The 17500-nt window shown below is 39.7% G+C and overlaps 1 protein-coding gene across 25 annotated transcripts in view; it reads right to left on the bottom strand.

Moving 5' to 3' along the window:
• SLO2 (slowpoke 2) overlaps nucleotides 1–17500 on the bottom strand; it is a 579670-nt gene that overhangs the window by 60402 nt on the left and 501768 nt on the right. For 18 of the 25 annotated variants that reach the window (XM_086541116.1, XM_086541117.1, XM_086541115.1 and 15 more), the window contains 9 exons: nucleotides 16349–16513; nucleotides 15343–15543; nucleotides 14737–14954; nucleotides 13209–13358; nucleotides 12335–12615; nucleotides 11943–11978; nucleotides 8251–8397; nucleotides 4503–4649; nucleotides 22–175 (listed from right to left, as the gene is read on the bottom strand). In XM_086541116.1, the coding sequence (XP_086397242.1) occupies nucleotides 22–175; nucleotides 4503–4649; nucleotides 8251–8397; nucleotides 11943–11978; nucleotides 12335–12615; nucleotides 13209–13358; nucleotides 14737–14954; nucleotides 15343–15543; nucleotides 16349–16513 (1499 nt within the window). Of the gene's footprint in view, nucleotides 1–21; nucleotides 176–4502; nucleotides 4650–8250; nucleotides 8413–11942; nucleotides 11979–12334; nucleotides 12616–13208; nucleotides 13359–14736; nucleotides 14955–15342; nucleotides 15544–16348; nucleotides 16514–17500 lie in introns of all 25 variants that reach the window. The other 7 variants (XM_086541120.1, XM_086541109.1, XM_086541103.1 and 4 more) reach the window with 3 other exon arrangements.

The following is a 17500-nucleotide window of genomic DNA, read 5'->3' on the forward strand; positions in this document are numbered from 1 at the left end:
AACCCCAACGGCACTACGTACGCGATCATCTCCGAGGGCGACCTCCAAGGGACGTCATCCAGCTCGTCCTCGCTCTCTCCCGAAGCCTCGTCACTGCCTCGCTCTTGGCCGGCGATGTTGAGACTCGAACCGGTGAACATGTCCGGCACCGGGAGGATGGATGGGCGGCGGGTTTCTGGAGGAGGGAGGAAGAGGGGGAGGTGAGTTGGTGGGGGAAGGGGTAGAGGGTGGGTGGAAGGGGAGGAGGAAGGAGGAGGTGGGTGGATAGGAGGTAGGAGGGAAAGGTGGGAGGAGGTGGGTGGGTGGAGAAGAGTTGAAGGGAGGGTGGGATGAGGGAATAGGAGGAGGGTGGAAAGTTAGTAAGATGGAGGGTCGGTGGGGGGGATGGAAGTTAGATGGGAGAAAGGGGAGGAAGGAATGAAGGAGGGAGGGAGGGAGGAATTTGAAGGGAGATGGGTAAGAGGGAGGGATGAGGGAACGGGAAGATAGAAGGTAGGAAACAGGTAGGAGAAAGGGATGAGAGAGAGAGAGATATGGTGAGATGGTGAGATAGGTTTACCAGGAAGTTCTCTTAATCTTAGAGTATTAACGTATTGAGGAAATATTGAAGAGAAATTATACCCTAATAATATTTCAGACTGAATAAGATTAAATAGGTAGCTCTCTTGTATCTTGAATAAACATCTTTTTCTCTTTTTTTATTCGGAATCACCAATAAAATAACTATACATTCAAATAATTCAATATCCTCCAAACTCTATCAGTCTACAAAAGTTACTACCCTACCCGAACCTGACATAATACGCCATCAACATTTTTTTTTTATATCGCTCTCAAATTTCTTTTCATTTAATTTTAGATAAAAGAAAAAGAAGAAAAAAGGAAGACAAAGAAAAGGCAAGAAAGAATATAGGATACAAGAGAAAGTAGAAAGTGAAGACAATATGAAATAGAGAGATTCATCCAAGAAACATCTTGCGTAAACCTGATAATATGTATTTGAGGAAAATGTATCAAATAATGGTAGTCACGTTTAATTTAGTCCTTTAGTGTTCTTGTAATGTTTGATAGGGTTCGAGAGGGCATGGCAGTATTAATGGCGAAAGACAGAGATTAATCAAAGACTAATGGCACTAAAAGTTCAATCTGTTTATATATGCATTCGTATGCCAAATTCTCTCTCTCTCTTTCTTTCCTTTCTTCTCTCTCTTCTCTCTGTTTCATCTTCTTCTCTCCTCTTCTCTTTTCTCTCTCTTCTTTTCATCTCTCTTCTATATATATATATTTTTTTTTTTCTATCTAGCTTATACACAACACACACACACAACACACACACACACACACACACACACAAACACACACACACACACACCATTTACACACACACAACACACACACACACACACACACACACACACACACACACACACACACACACACACACACACACACACACACACACACACACACACACACACACACACACACACACACACAACACCACCACACACACACAACACTACACACACACAACACACAACACAACACACACACACACACACACACACACACACACACGAGCATGGCACACACACACACAAAGACAAGACAGAGATTAATCAAAGACTAATGGCACTAAAAGTTCAATCTGTTTATATATGCATTCGTATGCCTAATTCTCTCTCTCTCTCTCTCTCTTTCTGTCTTTTTTACACACACACATTCACACTCACACTTTCACTCTCACACTTTTCATTTTCTCACTCACTCACTCTCTGTCTATATATATATTTTTTCTATCTATCTATCTATCTATATGCACACACACACACACACACGCACACTCACACACAGTCCACCCTCTGTACTACTTGTGTCGGTGGTAACCTTATTCCTTCCCCCTCTTGCGCCGAATAGCACATTAAAGCGCCAGTCCTCTCTCAGTAGGACTCGGGCCCTTGAAGGGAAGTGTTTCCGCAGTAGATGTGAGATGTGTCAAGTAAGGATCTCTGTATATATATATGTATGTATACACACACACACACACACACACACACATATATATATACATATACATACAGATATATATATATATATATATATATATATATATATATATATATATGTATATATATATAAATACATACATATACATATATATATATATATATATATATATATATATATATATATATATATATATATACACACTTCCGTATCTTTCCTACCCATCGTCTTTAATTCAGCCAGCCACTCCCGTCGACTTATTCTATGGGAATAATTGAAGGAGCTCCACTCCTCCCTCTGAGTTATTCATACTCCCAAAAAGATCGGCCCGGTACCATCAATACTATAGTTCAGAAGACTTTGGTCAAACAGTATCATTTCTCTTCCCTAATCAGCAGCTATAGAAAAAAAGGAAAATAAATGCTAATCAGAATAGGATAAAAAAATTAAAATAACATTACTTTACAAAATACCTTTTGTGATAGAAAGTGTAATGACTGTAAATGCAATGCTATATCTCATACGACTGGTTACGAAAGGATTACGAATCTCACGGAGGAAAGTGGAAGGGAAAGTGTAAGTGGATATCGTTAAGGTGGAAGACAGGAAAGCAAGAAAAATTCAAAAGCACAGCCAGTATAGATATTTGGAGTAGAGTCCTTATCTCTCGCCTCTCGGAACACCTATTCAAGGAGGTAATTCAACCAGTAACGTAATCATAAGTATATTGATGAGTCATCCTTTGCTTTGATTTTAGTCAGTGGATAATCATTGGGTTTGATCTAAAGAAATCAAATCGCCTGATCGCATGGACGAAATGAAGGAAAGAGATCCTTATGATGTAGCACGTGGACATTTATTTATGGTAAATACATGCTAAAAAGAGAAGGAACCAAAAAAAGGATCCTAAACCTATTGTAATGAACAAACAGCTACATGAGCTTATGATATCGTATCTCTTGTACGTATTGCACTATCTTAACAACATGTAAAAGCAGTGGAAAAAAGTTAACATGATAACTCATGTTTACACCAAAGAAAAAAAAAGAAAAGAAAAAAAGAAAAAGAATATACCAAAAATATCTAAATTCACATATATATCCGTTATTAAAAAATTCAGAAATCATAAATTCAAAATCACAGAAACCCTACATTTATAATCAAAAATTTTCCTATAAAATTCATCCATTCTGGACACTGAAGAAAAAAAACTCAAAATACATACGCATTTTATCAATCTAAACCTCAAAGTTCCCATATAGATTGCCAAAGACTCAAAGCACATATAAAGTCCCCCTCCCTCTCCCCTTCCCCTCCCATTCCCCCTCCCCCACTCCAGCACTCCTCCCAAATCCATATATTAAAATCCTATATCATAAGAGAGACGGGATTAATCGATATAGTTAATTAGGATTAGTGTAATCCTTTTACTGATTATATTAAGCTCAGGCCGTTCCAAAAGATGCAACAGCGTGGATGAATCTTGCAATGAGCTGATTGGAATAGACTGGGTTGGATTTCAATCAGTGAGAAGTTTATACTAAGAAGAAAAATGTGATAATAGTCGTAGTAGTAACATAAGAAGTAGTGGTAGTTGTAGCTGTAGTAGTGGTAGTCGTAGTAACAAAAGTGGTGATAGTTGTGCTGATAGTAGTAGTAGTAGTAGAAATGGTGGTGGTTGTAGTGAGAAAAATAGTGGTATTAGTATTAGTATCATTATTAATATTAGGTAGTAGCAGTATCAGTGGTAGTACCAGTAGTAATAGCAGTAGTGGTAGAAGTAGTAATGGGTAGGAGTGCTAGTATTAGAAGGAATGTTGAAGAAAACGAAGTATAAGTACAATTAGAAAAAGAAGGCGATGGTGTAGAAAAAGAAGAAAAATAAATAAAATAATTATAGTAATGATAATAATTATGGCAATGATAATAGTAATGATAATGATAATATTAACAATAATAATGATAATGATAATGATAATAATAATAATAAAGCAATGATAATAATGGTACTAGTAAAACAATAATAGTAATGATGATAATGATGTTAATAACGATAATAATAATGATGATGATTGTAATGATAACATTAATGATAATAACAAAAATACTGATAATACTGATAATGATAATAATGATAATAACGATAATAATAGGATAACAATTGCAGTAATAGTAGAATTCAACAGAAAGGAGAAGATGAAGAATAAGAACAAGAGGAAGAGGACGTAAACAAAAAGAAGAAAGACAAGAAAAGACAGACAGGGATTTTAAAGTCGGGAGTCACGTATTTTTTTTTTCTTTCAGAACTATCCAATGGCAGTACAAATATTTGTTTTATCCTAAACGTCTGTATACTATACGAAACATATATATATATATATGTATATATATATATATATATATAGATATATATATATATATATATATAGATATAAGTATATTTGTAAACACACACACACACAAACGTACTTAAAAAAAACAAAAAGCGAACTTACCTGGCCTCTTATCAGACACGTTACCCATGGTATCTGAACGAGGGACATCCAGAAAATTACCCCCACTAAGGGACGGACTATTTGACTTCGTAGTGTCTTCTCGCTCCAGCTTATGGCGAGGGTAGGCTTTGCGCAGGTCGGTTGAGGCTGCAAAAGGACAAGGGCGTTTTAGCACTCAGTTAGGTCTAGGCAGGTTGATGTGGATGGCATTGAGTATGCTTCGAGTGGTTTGCTCAAGCGTTGGGGTGTTAAGCTCTGGAAATAAGTGTTTTTATTGTCAAGGATGTGTTTTTTTTTCCTATGTGATTATATATGTATATATATATATATATATATATATATATATATATATATATATACACATATATATAAGCACGCACATATGTACATAAGCACACACACACACACACACACACACACACTCACTCACTCACACACACATATGTCTAAAGATGGAAAGATACATCAACAATAAATAAGAAAGAAAGAAAGAAAGAAAGAAAGAAAAAAAAAACACGCATTCACACAGACCATAATCTATGCCCCTTAATCCGTTTATAACAATGTTTACACCAACGATATTCACAGACCTATACATATACTTTGGAAGGGTAGACTCATATGCAAATTATTCCTATTTCACCATTGAGAATATTCTAGAAATATTTATATGCTAAACAAATCTTCCCTCTGTAGTACGTTGGGCTTTGGAAATCACACATCTAGAGAATATTCCTATGGCACACTTTACATAACATATGTATGTTTGAAGAGGATGGAGAGAGGACGGTACATAGGAGGGTATGTATGTATGTATTTATGTGTATGAGTTTATGTATGTACACATACACACACATGTATGCATGTATATGTTTATTTGTGTGTGTGCATACGTGCGTGTGTGCGTGCATCCGTGTGTGTGTGTGTTTCTCCCTGTTCGGAACTATGGCGGTTCCCACGGTTCTCCCCGCGGCGTCTCTACTAACCTCACCCTCGCTCGAGCCGGGAGTCACGAGCGCACGGACCCCCGGTGACGCGGCGAGCGAACAAGAGCAAAAGGAAATCTAATTAAAGAGCCGTGAAAGCTTAGCGAGCGCGATTAAGCGTGGAGTGGCCATACGAGTCAGAGGTGTCTCGTGGCACTGCCTGCCAGGGTGGATGGGTCGGGTTCATGGCTCATTACCGAGTTGAGTGGCGCGGCGATTTTTGTGGCAGTGGGCGCTTCTTTTTTTGTGCGTGGACTAGGTGGTGAGGTGTATCTTTTTATTCATTGTGTAAAAAATATAGGTATATTACTAAAAAAAAAAAATCTTATTTGTAATATGGTCTCGTTCGAAACAAACCGGATGAAAAAAAAAAATGGAAATGCTTTGAAAAAGATGATAAAATGTATTTCTTTTTCTAGAAATATTAATATCACATTCAAAAGAATACAAAAACAACGCGTAAGTGGCTAGACGTGTGTTTAATCCCATCGTAAATGAAGAGAGCGTGACTCTTCAATACATTCGTCATGTTAGAAACTGTTGGCGGCTTCCTGTAGCTTTTGAAGTGATCTACCGATATGCGGCTGCGGAAACTCCAAATAGAGACTCTGAAGTGTCTTGGATTAAAAGCATCATAACAATCACGAGATGAGGCACTTTGAATTTGTCTCGTTTCCAGGATGTAAGTTTTTTTTGGGGGGAAGAGAACTATGTAAAAGTCGTTTCAACTATTGATGGTGGTAGTTTAAAGTTTGATCAATTACCTCAGGTAATGGTCGGTTAAATCAAGTTTGATTACATTATCGTTAAATCGATCTCACTGGGCATCTCTAAGCATTTTAAGATGTAAACAGGTTACCATGCCTGAATATATCTTATATTAAAACTACATAAGAATTTAAGTTTACAAAAAAACAAAGTCTGTGCTTTATATTGATATGTTTTTACTTGCAAAAAAGGTCACGAATAATATATATTGATATAAAAACATACACTCATCCACACACACACACGAGCGCGCGCGCGCATTTGAGCACTGTTGTTCCAGTACACCTATTTTGATGCCATAAATATCCTTTACAGCAGATGATCTCTTCAACAAAATGTCAGCTGTGTGACTCTATAGTAGTAACAGAATAACACACAAAAATTACTGTACAGTCTCCGAATCTCCCCTACACTGAGCATTATCTAATAAATCGAGATGCTAGGATGCAAGAGATGATAGAGCCACATAGAAAGAAATGTTCTATCCCTGCGGGTGTTCGCCTGGGGGGCTCGAACCCAGAGGGAGGCGTGAGTAAGGGGAGAGGCCAAGGGGGTAGGGCGAACACAGGGGGGGTGGTAAAGCTGGTCACCAAAGTCAAGAAATTTAAGCATTTTTAAAAGCGTGAGAGCATGGATAGGATGTTTAAGTTCATATACACTTTTTAAGGAACGCATAATTTTAATACGGTTATTATTACAGTGTTACGAGATGGAAGTGTGTGCTTATGTGTGAGTGAGTGAGGGAATGAGTGTGTGTGTGTGTGTGTGTGTGTGTGTGTGTGTGTGTGTGTGTGTGTGTGTGTGTGTGTGTGTGTGTGTGTGTGTGTGTGTGTGTGCGTGTGCGTGCACCTGCGTACGTGTGTGCGTGTATATTCGCAACATAATAACATTTCGACAAGTAGAGGATTTGAGAATGGGGGTGGGGGTGGGGAGGCAAGGACTAATCATAACAAGGGGTAGTGAGGGTAGGAACCACTGTTCTATCTGCTTAGTCTTTCGGGACTATAGAAATTCCTCATTGTCGAATCTAATGGGATTGAAGAAATTGGAGTTGAATATCATCTATATAACCAAGACATCCATCCGCGACCTCAAATACTCAAACTTTCCGTATTAAGTATCTAGTATGTATCAACATACAACTCTCTCACTGTCTGTAGTAAACACACTGAAGAGACACCTTCCACAACCCCACATAACACAAACCGCCATTCCTCTCATCCATGAAAAGACGCCATTCACAATTCCACGCCACACAAAATCTCATTCTGCTCAATCAGCGGGAAGTCTGGCGAGGTGGGGTGAGGGCTAGTAATTCCCTACCTGGGCTGATTAATTCCCATAATTAACCGCACATTACCGTGGTGGGAAATGCATTCAGGGGCCTCAGAAAATCTTTAACGGCAGTTACCAGCCTCTTCACAAGGGGAAATTATCACCTTAGAGACCAATGAGGTTATATACGTACACATGCGTACTCACGTTTAATCACAGACATACACCTGTTTACTTGCTTGCTCGTACGCGCGCGCGCGCGTGTGTGTATATTCTTAGATTTAGATGATTATACATTAACTCAAAACACACACACACACACAAACACACATACACTCACTCACTCTCATTCTCTCTCTCTCTCCCTCCGATCATGAATCAAGTTATACGAATAACAACACAATAGCCATTCATACACTGGGCTTATTAGATAGTGCTCTGGCGGTCGATTAGTTCTTAATCAGTGCATTATCACTTACCATGTACACACTGCGTTATGTATTTGTTTATTTGGAAACCATATTGTTAAAGGAAATATGTTAGCATGACTATTATGAAAATTAAGAAGATTGCGTTATTAGATAAACAATAATTTATTCATGCTCAAATATTAAAATTTGTCGTTCAATCTGATTGCCAATGGAACAACTTGTTTAAAAGCAAAGACTAGAGAAGGTTCAAGGCTGTCCTCAAGCAAAGACTTCCGGTGTCAGACTCACCCTCCCCTTCCTGCTGGCCAAGATTCTTTCTGGTCGAAGACATGAGTGCTTCTTCCCCCGACAGGTGCTTCCCTTGCTCCTCCTCCCACCTCTCTCTCCTGCGGTCCACCTCCTCCTCTAGCTTCTTCTGCAGCTCGTTGACAGAGACTGGAAGGGAGAGGCCTGAGTCATGGTTAGTGGCTGTTGTTGGCACTGGTCTGGTACCAAGGTAGATGGTACCGATCCCTGAGTGGCGGACAAACCCTGCATGGCTTTTTTTTTGTCATTGTAGGTACCACTTTTTTTTTTTACAGCCAGATTTTTCTGTTCTCCTTTTTTCCAGCGTGTGTGAACACTCGTTTTAGCACATCTAGGGTCTGAACACATGCTGCTGTCAGACCATCACCTGTGTCAAGGCGGAATGTCGCGGAGGATGCCTTGGATGTCCCTTCTGGCCCTCTTTGAAGGAATTGAACAAGTTCCAAAGGATTGAAACTCTCGGAAGATGCCCCTTAGAGAGGCCTTCCTTGGAAAATATATGTTGGTACTAATGGCGGGTTTTGCAATGTTACCTCACGTAACCTTTTGCGTTTAGAAAGTAATGGATATCATTAGGGCTGGCGTGAAAGGGTTAACAGTGGGGGTAGGTCTGACAGAGAAAGTGTTTATTGGCAGACAGACAGAGTAGGAGGTTTACAATATGACTACTGTCATATCTACAATATGACTACTGTCATATCTACCACCAAAAGCCATGCAGGGTTAGGCTACAAATATAAAGGTTCATTTATCAGAGTAAGCAGGAAAGTGTTTTGTCATTATGGCTTATTTTAGAGATATGTATAAACACAGTCTTAATCATTAGTTTTAGTCTACCCTAGAGCTACCAGGTACACGAGGTGATGCATGCAACCCTAACAGAGGCACCGTGCCGAGGCTTGTTGGTCTGTGCATGCCCTGGTGCACCACTCTGCTTCGCTGTGACAAATGTAGAAAGAGAGCGTGAATGAGAGTGGATAACTTGTGTGGTGGAATTATTCATTCTCACTCATACCTTTCTCTACATACTGCACCATTCTGCCTCGTGCAAGGTCACGGTATACTATAAGGTGTAACATCTTAAACACTGATCGCAGTCTATTGTCAACACTCTTAGGGTTTGGCCAAGAAAAGTTACTGTATAATCTCCAGAGTAACTATATATACACAGTGAGGAGACGGAAGCACGTTTCTTCATGTTATGCAATCAATCTCTTTTTTTTTTTTTTTTTTTTTTTAGGTGGATCTGATATATGACGTGACTCTTCCTTGAATTCGCAGGCAAAAGTGGTAAGGGGTTAATATCTAGGACGGATGGATAAAGAAAGGAATTGGGGGGGGGGGGGCGAGAAGGAGGGTGTAAATGACTACTGGAAAAGAAGATTAAGAGGAGAGAGTCGTAATCAGCGGAGAGGAAGCTTGAGGAAACACAACACTTATCATCGGTGTCACTGTCTTGGCAGATGATGATGGTGGGGGGAGATAGAGGGGCGTTAGAACACGGAGAGTTATTAATTAAGAAGCACTTTAAGGAGATACGGTTTCTCGGTTCTCACTTAGTATCGATGAAATTACACGAATATTCGTTACATCACGCAAACTGACTGTGAGGTTGATATCACCCTTCGTGACATTTAGTGCAAAATATATTAGTGAATAAAACAGTAGTCATTGTTTTATTGTCTTATTAGTGTAGCAAAACCATATACGTACTTTTACGAACGACATGCACAGAAGTTATAAGGTATTGTGTGAAGGCGATTAAAGCTAACGCGTGGGTATGTCTTTGCGACTTGCAGCTGTGAGCAAAGATGCAGTTTGGGGAAAAAACAAGTGATATCTCAAGCTGTTGTTCAGGGCATTAATTCCCATCATATGAGATCATGCCGTTTTAGTATTTTGATCAGACATTTAGAACCATTAAGTGATTCTGATTAAGGTATTAGTATAATCATAAAAAAAATATACAATTGATCTCCTGTTTTGTTTGGTTTACACCTATACTGTATATTTTTTTTGCCAGAAGTTGGGGTATGAGGAACTCGTGTTATTCAGGAGTGAATAACAAGGGAGCGGGATGAATAATACATGTGGAGACTGAGACTGTTAAAATTGACAGTGGGAGATGTTGTTTACGAGAGAGAGAGAGAGAGAGAGAGAGAGAGAGAGAGAGAGAGAGAGAGAGAGAGAGAGAGAGAGAGAGAGAGAGAGAGAGAGAGAGAGAGAGAGAGAGTTAGACTGATAGATAGATAGAGAGATAGATAAATAGAGGTAGATACATAGATACATATATACATACATGCAGAGAGAGAGAGAGAGAGAAAGTTAGACTGATAGATAGATGGATAGATAGATAAATAAAGGTAGATACATATATACATACATACATAGAGAGAGAGAGAGAGAGAGAGAGAGAGAGAGAGAGAGAGAGAGAGAGAGAGAGAGAGAGAGAAAATACCTATTGTAAAAAGAGGGACCGACCGAGTGGTAAATTGTGATACATGGATTATATTCATAGATCAGAAAAACATATATGAGGGATGAAGATAAAATGAGATACGTGAATAAAAGAAGAAGAGGGGGAGGCGATAGAAGGAAATGTATCATGAAGCTGATTGAAGGGTAATGTATTGGGAGCAGGAAGTGAATGTTTGAAGAGGAATACATAATGATTAGCATGCTGGAAGGGTGTATGACAGGTTGGTAAAGGAAGAGAGTTAAATATATGGCTATAAGTGAAAGTATAGCACTATTTAGATTTGATATGCTTCGAAACTTCATGTATTGCATATATAATTACGAACAAAACGGGGTATATATACGTAAAATCTACGATATGTTTGGAATGTAGATGCGTAGCCAGGATTTTAGGAAAAAAAACAAGTGTGTGTGTATGGGGGTTGGGTGAGGGGATGAGGGGGTTAGGGGGCGAGGGAACCTGTGAGAGGAGAGGAGTAGGGATTTATGGGCTTTTAAAGAAAGAGGGTCTACGACGGCTCTCTCTTGCACCTCACACGAATAGCTTATCGGTAAACCTTCAACATAAAATATTCAATTAACAATCTTAAAGGGAGGTACATTCACCTTGTGCCCCTCTTCCCAGCTACGCCACTGGTGTAGAGTGTAAAGTGTGAATGTCCAATGGCAGTGTTTGGCTCATTTTGAGAAATTAGAAGGAAATGGTTGAGCAAGTGAGAGACAGAGAACACAAGAGCTTTGGGAAACACACATCGAAGTAGACGAGGACGACACGAAAAGGAGATTAAGGAAACCATCAAGTCATGGCAGTGAAGGAGGATCTTTCTGCAGTGAGTGTCCTGCAGGACTTGACACAGAGTAGCACTAGTGTGGGTTGGCAAAAGGCTTTCCATTTTACACTACAGGAATTCCAGTGATTACCAGTCTCTTGGAAAGCAACATCATTGTTCCAGTTGGTACAGAGATGAACAAGTGTATTCAAGGCTGTCTACGTAACAAACGCCCTGCTAATGTAATGGCCAGGAGGATCAGGATTACGAAGCTACAATATTTTTTGGGTACTTTCTGGAGGGGAAAAATCTAATAAAAATTACATTGCTTGTTAAAAGCTCTTCTCCTAACGAGTCAGCTACAGTTTTATCTGTTAGGGATAGCTAACGGGCACGGTACTGTACGGATAAGGCTTTCTTCCATACCGTTGCGTCGCAGCTTGAGCAGGACACACCTTCGGCCTACAAGTGAAAAGCACCAATTGTAGTTTATTTGACGCTAAAAGATCTTCCATTTAAGACACCCCGCAAGACCGGTAGGCTTCAGTACTCAACACAGTGAGGCATATCCCTAAAGTGCTTTTTTTGTTCCTGGTACAAAATGATCTCCCCAACAGAAGCAGATCCAGGAAATAACGTTTAAGAGGCAACAGATAAGAATGGATTTTAAAGGGTAAAACAATTTGTCAGTTACGACAAACGGATTTTAAACATTTTCTACAACAGAGGTGGCTTTAAGTATCAAGATAAGATAAAAAAAATGGGTTTCCCATTTTTTTCTCTCCCTGAAATAGTGGACGTCAGGGGACGCAGATTACCTGATCTCGGCTTTGGTCGTTCCTCACACTCGCTCAGCTTCATGCCCTTCTCAGGGTCCTTCGAAGCCGGGTCCTCAGCCTCCGCCCTGCCCTCCTGACTGCTGCTGCTGCTTGCACCTGTTCCCACAACAAAGGCACTATTCTCTTCTTTTGTGATGCTCATGTAAAAGCATATGTCTGTTTTCTTCATTATGTGTCGAGGACCAGGGTTCAGCAAGATTGTGTCCTCATAGAACTCGGGTAGCTCGGCAGGTCGGACCCCAACCAAAGCAACGCCATACCTGGTGTAGATTGAGTGGTAATCCTATGGGCTGTGAGGCTTATTTAGAGAGAGAAAAGGATCTTTCAGATGAATTCATGAGCTGCTCTTTAAACAAAAATCAGAAAGGATGAAGTGCCAAAATGTTTGATCATCTGATTTATTAACGTTCATAAATTATAAACAAAAAGGATGATCTTGGGAAAACAACAAAACACAATGTTGATCCATTTAAAGATGTGAGATTTAGATTAAGCCCATTTGTAAAAATGGACTTTAAAGAAAATGTAAACCAAGAGAGAGCTAGAAAAGAAGAAAAACAACAAAAGCAAAAGACACTGTCCGTGTTTTAGATCTAGGAAATAAAGTTGGATATTAAATATGTAATGATTATCAATATAAATTTATTGTATCTGGTCTTTGTTATATCCTTGACATGAAAATTACGAGGAACTATATGCTCAAGTAATAATTAAGACAAAGTATCGTAACATATATTTTCGCTTACATTATAGGCAAAGGTATATACTACCAAATTCTATCTTTTAAAAGATTCTGATAGAAAAAATAGAAATTCGGAAAGGCAAAATAGCAACGTAAATGCAGAATACTTACTTTCTATGCGAATGAAAGCTCGCATAAGTAAAGCTTTTTCCTTCATACTCGCCAAAGAAGCGTGAATCCCCTAACTTAATATGATATATTTCATTGCCGGAACACTTCCCGTACAGGCGGTGCCAATCTTCCTGTGACGCCTGGCCCTCCCTAGGGATTGGAAAGAAGAGCTAAATTGTAGGAAGGTTAGGTTAAGCCTCTTCTAATCTGCCTGTTAATCTTATGGGATTAGGATTTTTTAAAAATCTAAGTTATTTTTTAATCTCAACGGTATTTTTCTTTTTCTTTTTGCTTAATGAATTTACTTTTCTATGTCACCTTTTAAATTCAAGAGATTATAAGCATGGGCTGTTATAAATTTATTTATTCTTTTAAATCCTAAAAGATCAGAAGGGAGTGTTATTAGAATGGCAAAGTACTGAAAAGCTAAATTGAAGAAAATGTTACTTTTCATTTTCTACTTCCAGACGATTATAACGAAGTGGCATTTTGAAAGAAGTGTTATCTTTAAGGAACTTGATATGATTTAACTTACAATTCTACAAATACGACTTTTTCTTATTTTGAACCCCAGCAATACAGAGAAAGTACTAAGTGTCCTCTGGATATGTATAGCAGAAAGATCAACATAATGCAATATAATCTATTATCAGTTCCTCTTACAAATTCACGAACACGTTTCTCATTATAAAGTACACAAATAAAAAATACTAACAGTCCTCTGGAAGTGTGTAGCAGGAAGGTCACTAAGCTAGAGCCGTAATACAAAAATATACAACATCAACCCTACTTACAACAACACGAGAGAGGAAGTATTAAAAGTAGTTCTCTGTGTCCCAACAACACGTGAAAGTACTAACAGTAGTTCTCTATGTCCCAACAACACGAGAAAGTACTAAAGGCGCTGTCACACTAGCACTTTTCCGTCAAATTTCTGAATAACTGTCAATTTTTGAGCGAATTGTTGTTTTTCTAGTCAGACGATAATTCCGAGTTTCTGCGTGAAAACATTTGCGTCGTCTTACTGGCCAAGCGGACTCAAATCAAGAACTATATTCTAAAATGTTTGTATTTCTGTAAAATAATCAATTATAATATAATTTAATGAATCTTATTTTTCTTATAAATATTATGAAATCAACAAATATAAATATGCAAATCTAAGTTTTATTTCCATAATTAAAATTGTTGTAAGTGCTCGATTTAATTGTTTACATCCGTCAGCTGCAGAGCGCGCCATTTGAAACACATTGGACTGTGCCAGTTCTCTTGCATGGACACGCCCTTCAGAGGAATATTTGATTGAGAACATTTTCTTGCTTTTCTTGTTACGCTTATCATCTGCTAAAACAAAGTTTAGCATCGCTGCGCACTATCGCTTGTTCGGCGCCTTTGTTAAAAAAAAAAAAAAACGACGGAAAATATGCTAGTGTGACACCGCCTTAACAGTAATTCTCTGTGTCCCAACAACACGTGAAAGTACTAACAGTAGTTCTCTGTGTCCCAACAACACAACAAAGGTACTAACTGTCCTCTGGAGGTGTGTAGCAGTAAGGTCACTAAGGTAGAGATGCCCGGACTCATGCAGTTGTTTGCGAGGAGGGCGTACTTGAACTCGTCCTCGCAAACCACGTGCTCGGCGAACTTCACGTGCAGCTTGTTCTCCGGTCGGAAGATCTGCACGTACTGGGGCACGTTAGGAGCGAAATCCTTCACCGCCCAGGACCGTAGGATGGTGTGTTCGTCCTGTGGGTGGGTTGGGTGGGTGTGTGGGTGGGCGGGGCGGAAGGAGGGGGGGAAGAAAGAAATGTTATTAAAAGCGAAATATTGTTTTGAGGATTTAAAACAAGATACTAATTCATATTATTGTTCTTTGTCACTCGGGGAAAAAAGGGGAAATGGATTAGAACATCTGTGGAAATTCCTCGCAAAGTGACTCCACAATTAATTAATATAGTTGTAGTGGCCTTACAACATGTGGGACATACACCCCCCCCCCCCTTCTCCTCCTCCTCCTTTTCCTTCGCCCTCCTCTTTCCCTCCTCCTCCTTCTCCTTTCTCTTTCCCTCCTCCTCCTCCTCCTCCTCCTAGTCCTCCCCCTTCCCCCCCCTCATTCCAAGACAACCCGACTCACCGCCGCCGTCTTGTCCGCGTAGTGCCTCGCCGCCAGGATGAAGCACGCCTCCGCCTCGCTCATCCTGGCTCGGGTCAGGTCACCGTCCTTCAGACATGACCCCTGGATGTAGATGACCCTCTGCGCCCACATCGGCACCTGCAGGATCATCTTCATAGTCGGGTCCAGCTCCATAGGAGAGAGTAGCACCACGAAGTAGTCCTATGGGGAAGAGAACGCGGCGTTAGAAGGGAGGGAGGGAGGGAGGGAGGGGGTTGGCTTGAGGTGGGTTTGGGTTGTTTGGTTGCGTTAGGGAGGGTTGGGTTTCGGTTGAAGGGGTTGGTTAGTTGTGTTAGGTTGAGTTGGTTGGTGTTGTTTGGTTGGGTTTGGTTGAGTTGGTGGGGTTATTTGGTTGTGTTAGATAAGGTTAGGATGTAAGGGGTTGTTTGGTTGCATTGGGTTGGGTGGGTTAAAATGGTTGTTTGATTGCGTTGGATAAGGTTAGGTTGAAGGGGTTGTTTGGTTGCGTTAGATAAGGTTGAGTTGATGGAGATGTTTGGTTACGTAGGTAAGGTTGATTTGGAATTGTTGGGTTGTTTGATTTATTATATTTTTGGGTAAGGTTAGGGGGGTGAATTGTTTGGTTGCGTAATGTAGTTTTGGTTTGTGTTTCGATTGGCTCTGTAGCTTGTGCCATGAGATAACCAAACAGAACCATAATCAAACAAACAGGTGCAACCACAGACGTATAAATGAGAGGAACTTAAAGAATGTACAGAAATATTTGTGTATGTGTGTTGGAGAGTATGTGCTTTTTACGTGTCCAACGTAAGAAGCAGCATGTAAACAGGACGTCATGTTCTCTCATGAAATAGTCAGCCACGCCCCGCCCCCTTTCCTCCCCCTCCCCTTCCCCCTATCCTATATTCCCCACTACCCTATACCCCGCCCACCAACCCACCCCCTATCGTATATCCCCCACTACCCTACACCCCGCCCAGTAACCCACCCCCGCCCACCAACCCACCTGCAAATGAGGATGCGCGTAGAACTCATTGAGGAAGTCCATGATGGTGTCAGCTTGCAAGTTGGTTGAACAGACAACCACGTGCCGCTCGTTCTGCGCGCGATGGGCCGAGTACGTTCCTCCGAGCTTCTTTCTCTCCATCCACGTGAAGGCGAGTTGTTCGAACTGTGGGGGGAAGGGGGGGAGGAAAGGAGGGGAGGAGGGGGTAGAAAGACGGGCGGAAAAGGAGAGAAATTGATTATAATTCTATGTATTATTATCAATATTATTATTGATATAATCAGTATATTAATATAATCTTTTGTATTATTCATATCTTATATCAATGTCATGATGATATGATTATAATAATATAATATTGATATAACTGATATTATTAGTATGATGATTAGTATGCTACTCCTAACAACATATCGAAATATAGTCAGCGACACGACTCTTTCATAACAAGTTCACACAAGTTCAAAGATCTGCTGTCATGTTAGTGTTTCATTTTCTGTTTCATCACTGTTTCAACTTGATCACAATATCACATCGTCATTTTAGTGCAATATTAACAAAATGGTTGCGGTAAAACTAAACTATATACACTATACATTTTCATAAAGATAATACTTGACTGTAAACAATTTTACTTTAGTTACATATTATCTTACTGAAGCCACAAAGTGTGAATGAACTGACATATAAAATACCCGCCGAGTGGAAGACTTTACATAATATCTGATATCGCTCTGGAAATCAAATTACCGTGACTCTCAGGACTCCGATAAACACTAAAAGCACGGTCGGCAGATCAAATTTTCTCGGGAAGAGATGAAGTTTGCATTTGCCGGTAAAGTCGTTGTTATCGGTAAAGTTTAGAGAGTCATCACTGCTATTCTTTAAGATTCAAGCACAGGGACATATATAGGTACGTAGATAGGTACAGCATTGGATATAGAAATACATATTCAAGCACACATACAGATATAAACATAGGTACTCTTACACACGCGTACACATACGTACACAGGCTCACACAAACAATAGGAAAACACACACACACACTCATCACACCAGACGATTTTTTTTTCACCTGTATGAATTATTTCAGTCACAGTCATGACCGTTAAAGATAAACAACCCACAAGCATAGAAACCAATCAACAA

Source organism: Penaeus japonicus, unplaced genomic scaffold (assembly GCF_977035675.1).
Source record: "Penaeus japonicus unplaced genomic scaffold, GWHDUDI00000001_assembly GWHDUDI00000010, whole genome shotgun sequence".
NCBI classification, from domain to species: Eukaryota; Metazoa; Arthropoda; class Malacostraca; order Decapoda; family Penaeidae; genus Penaeus; species Penaeus japonicus.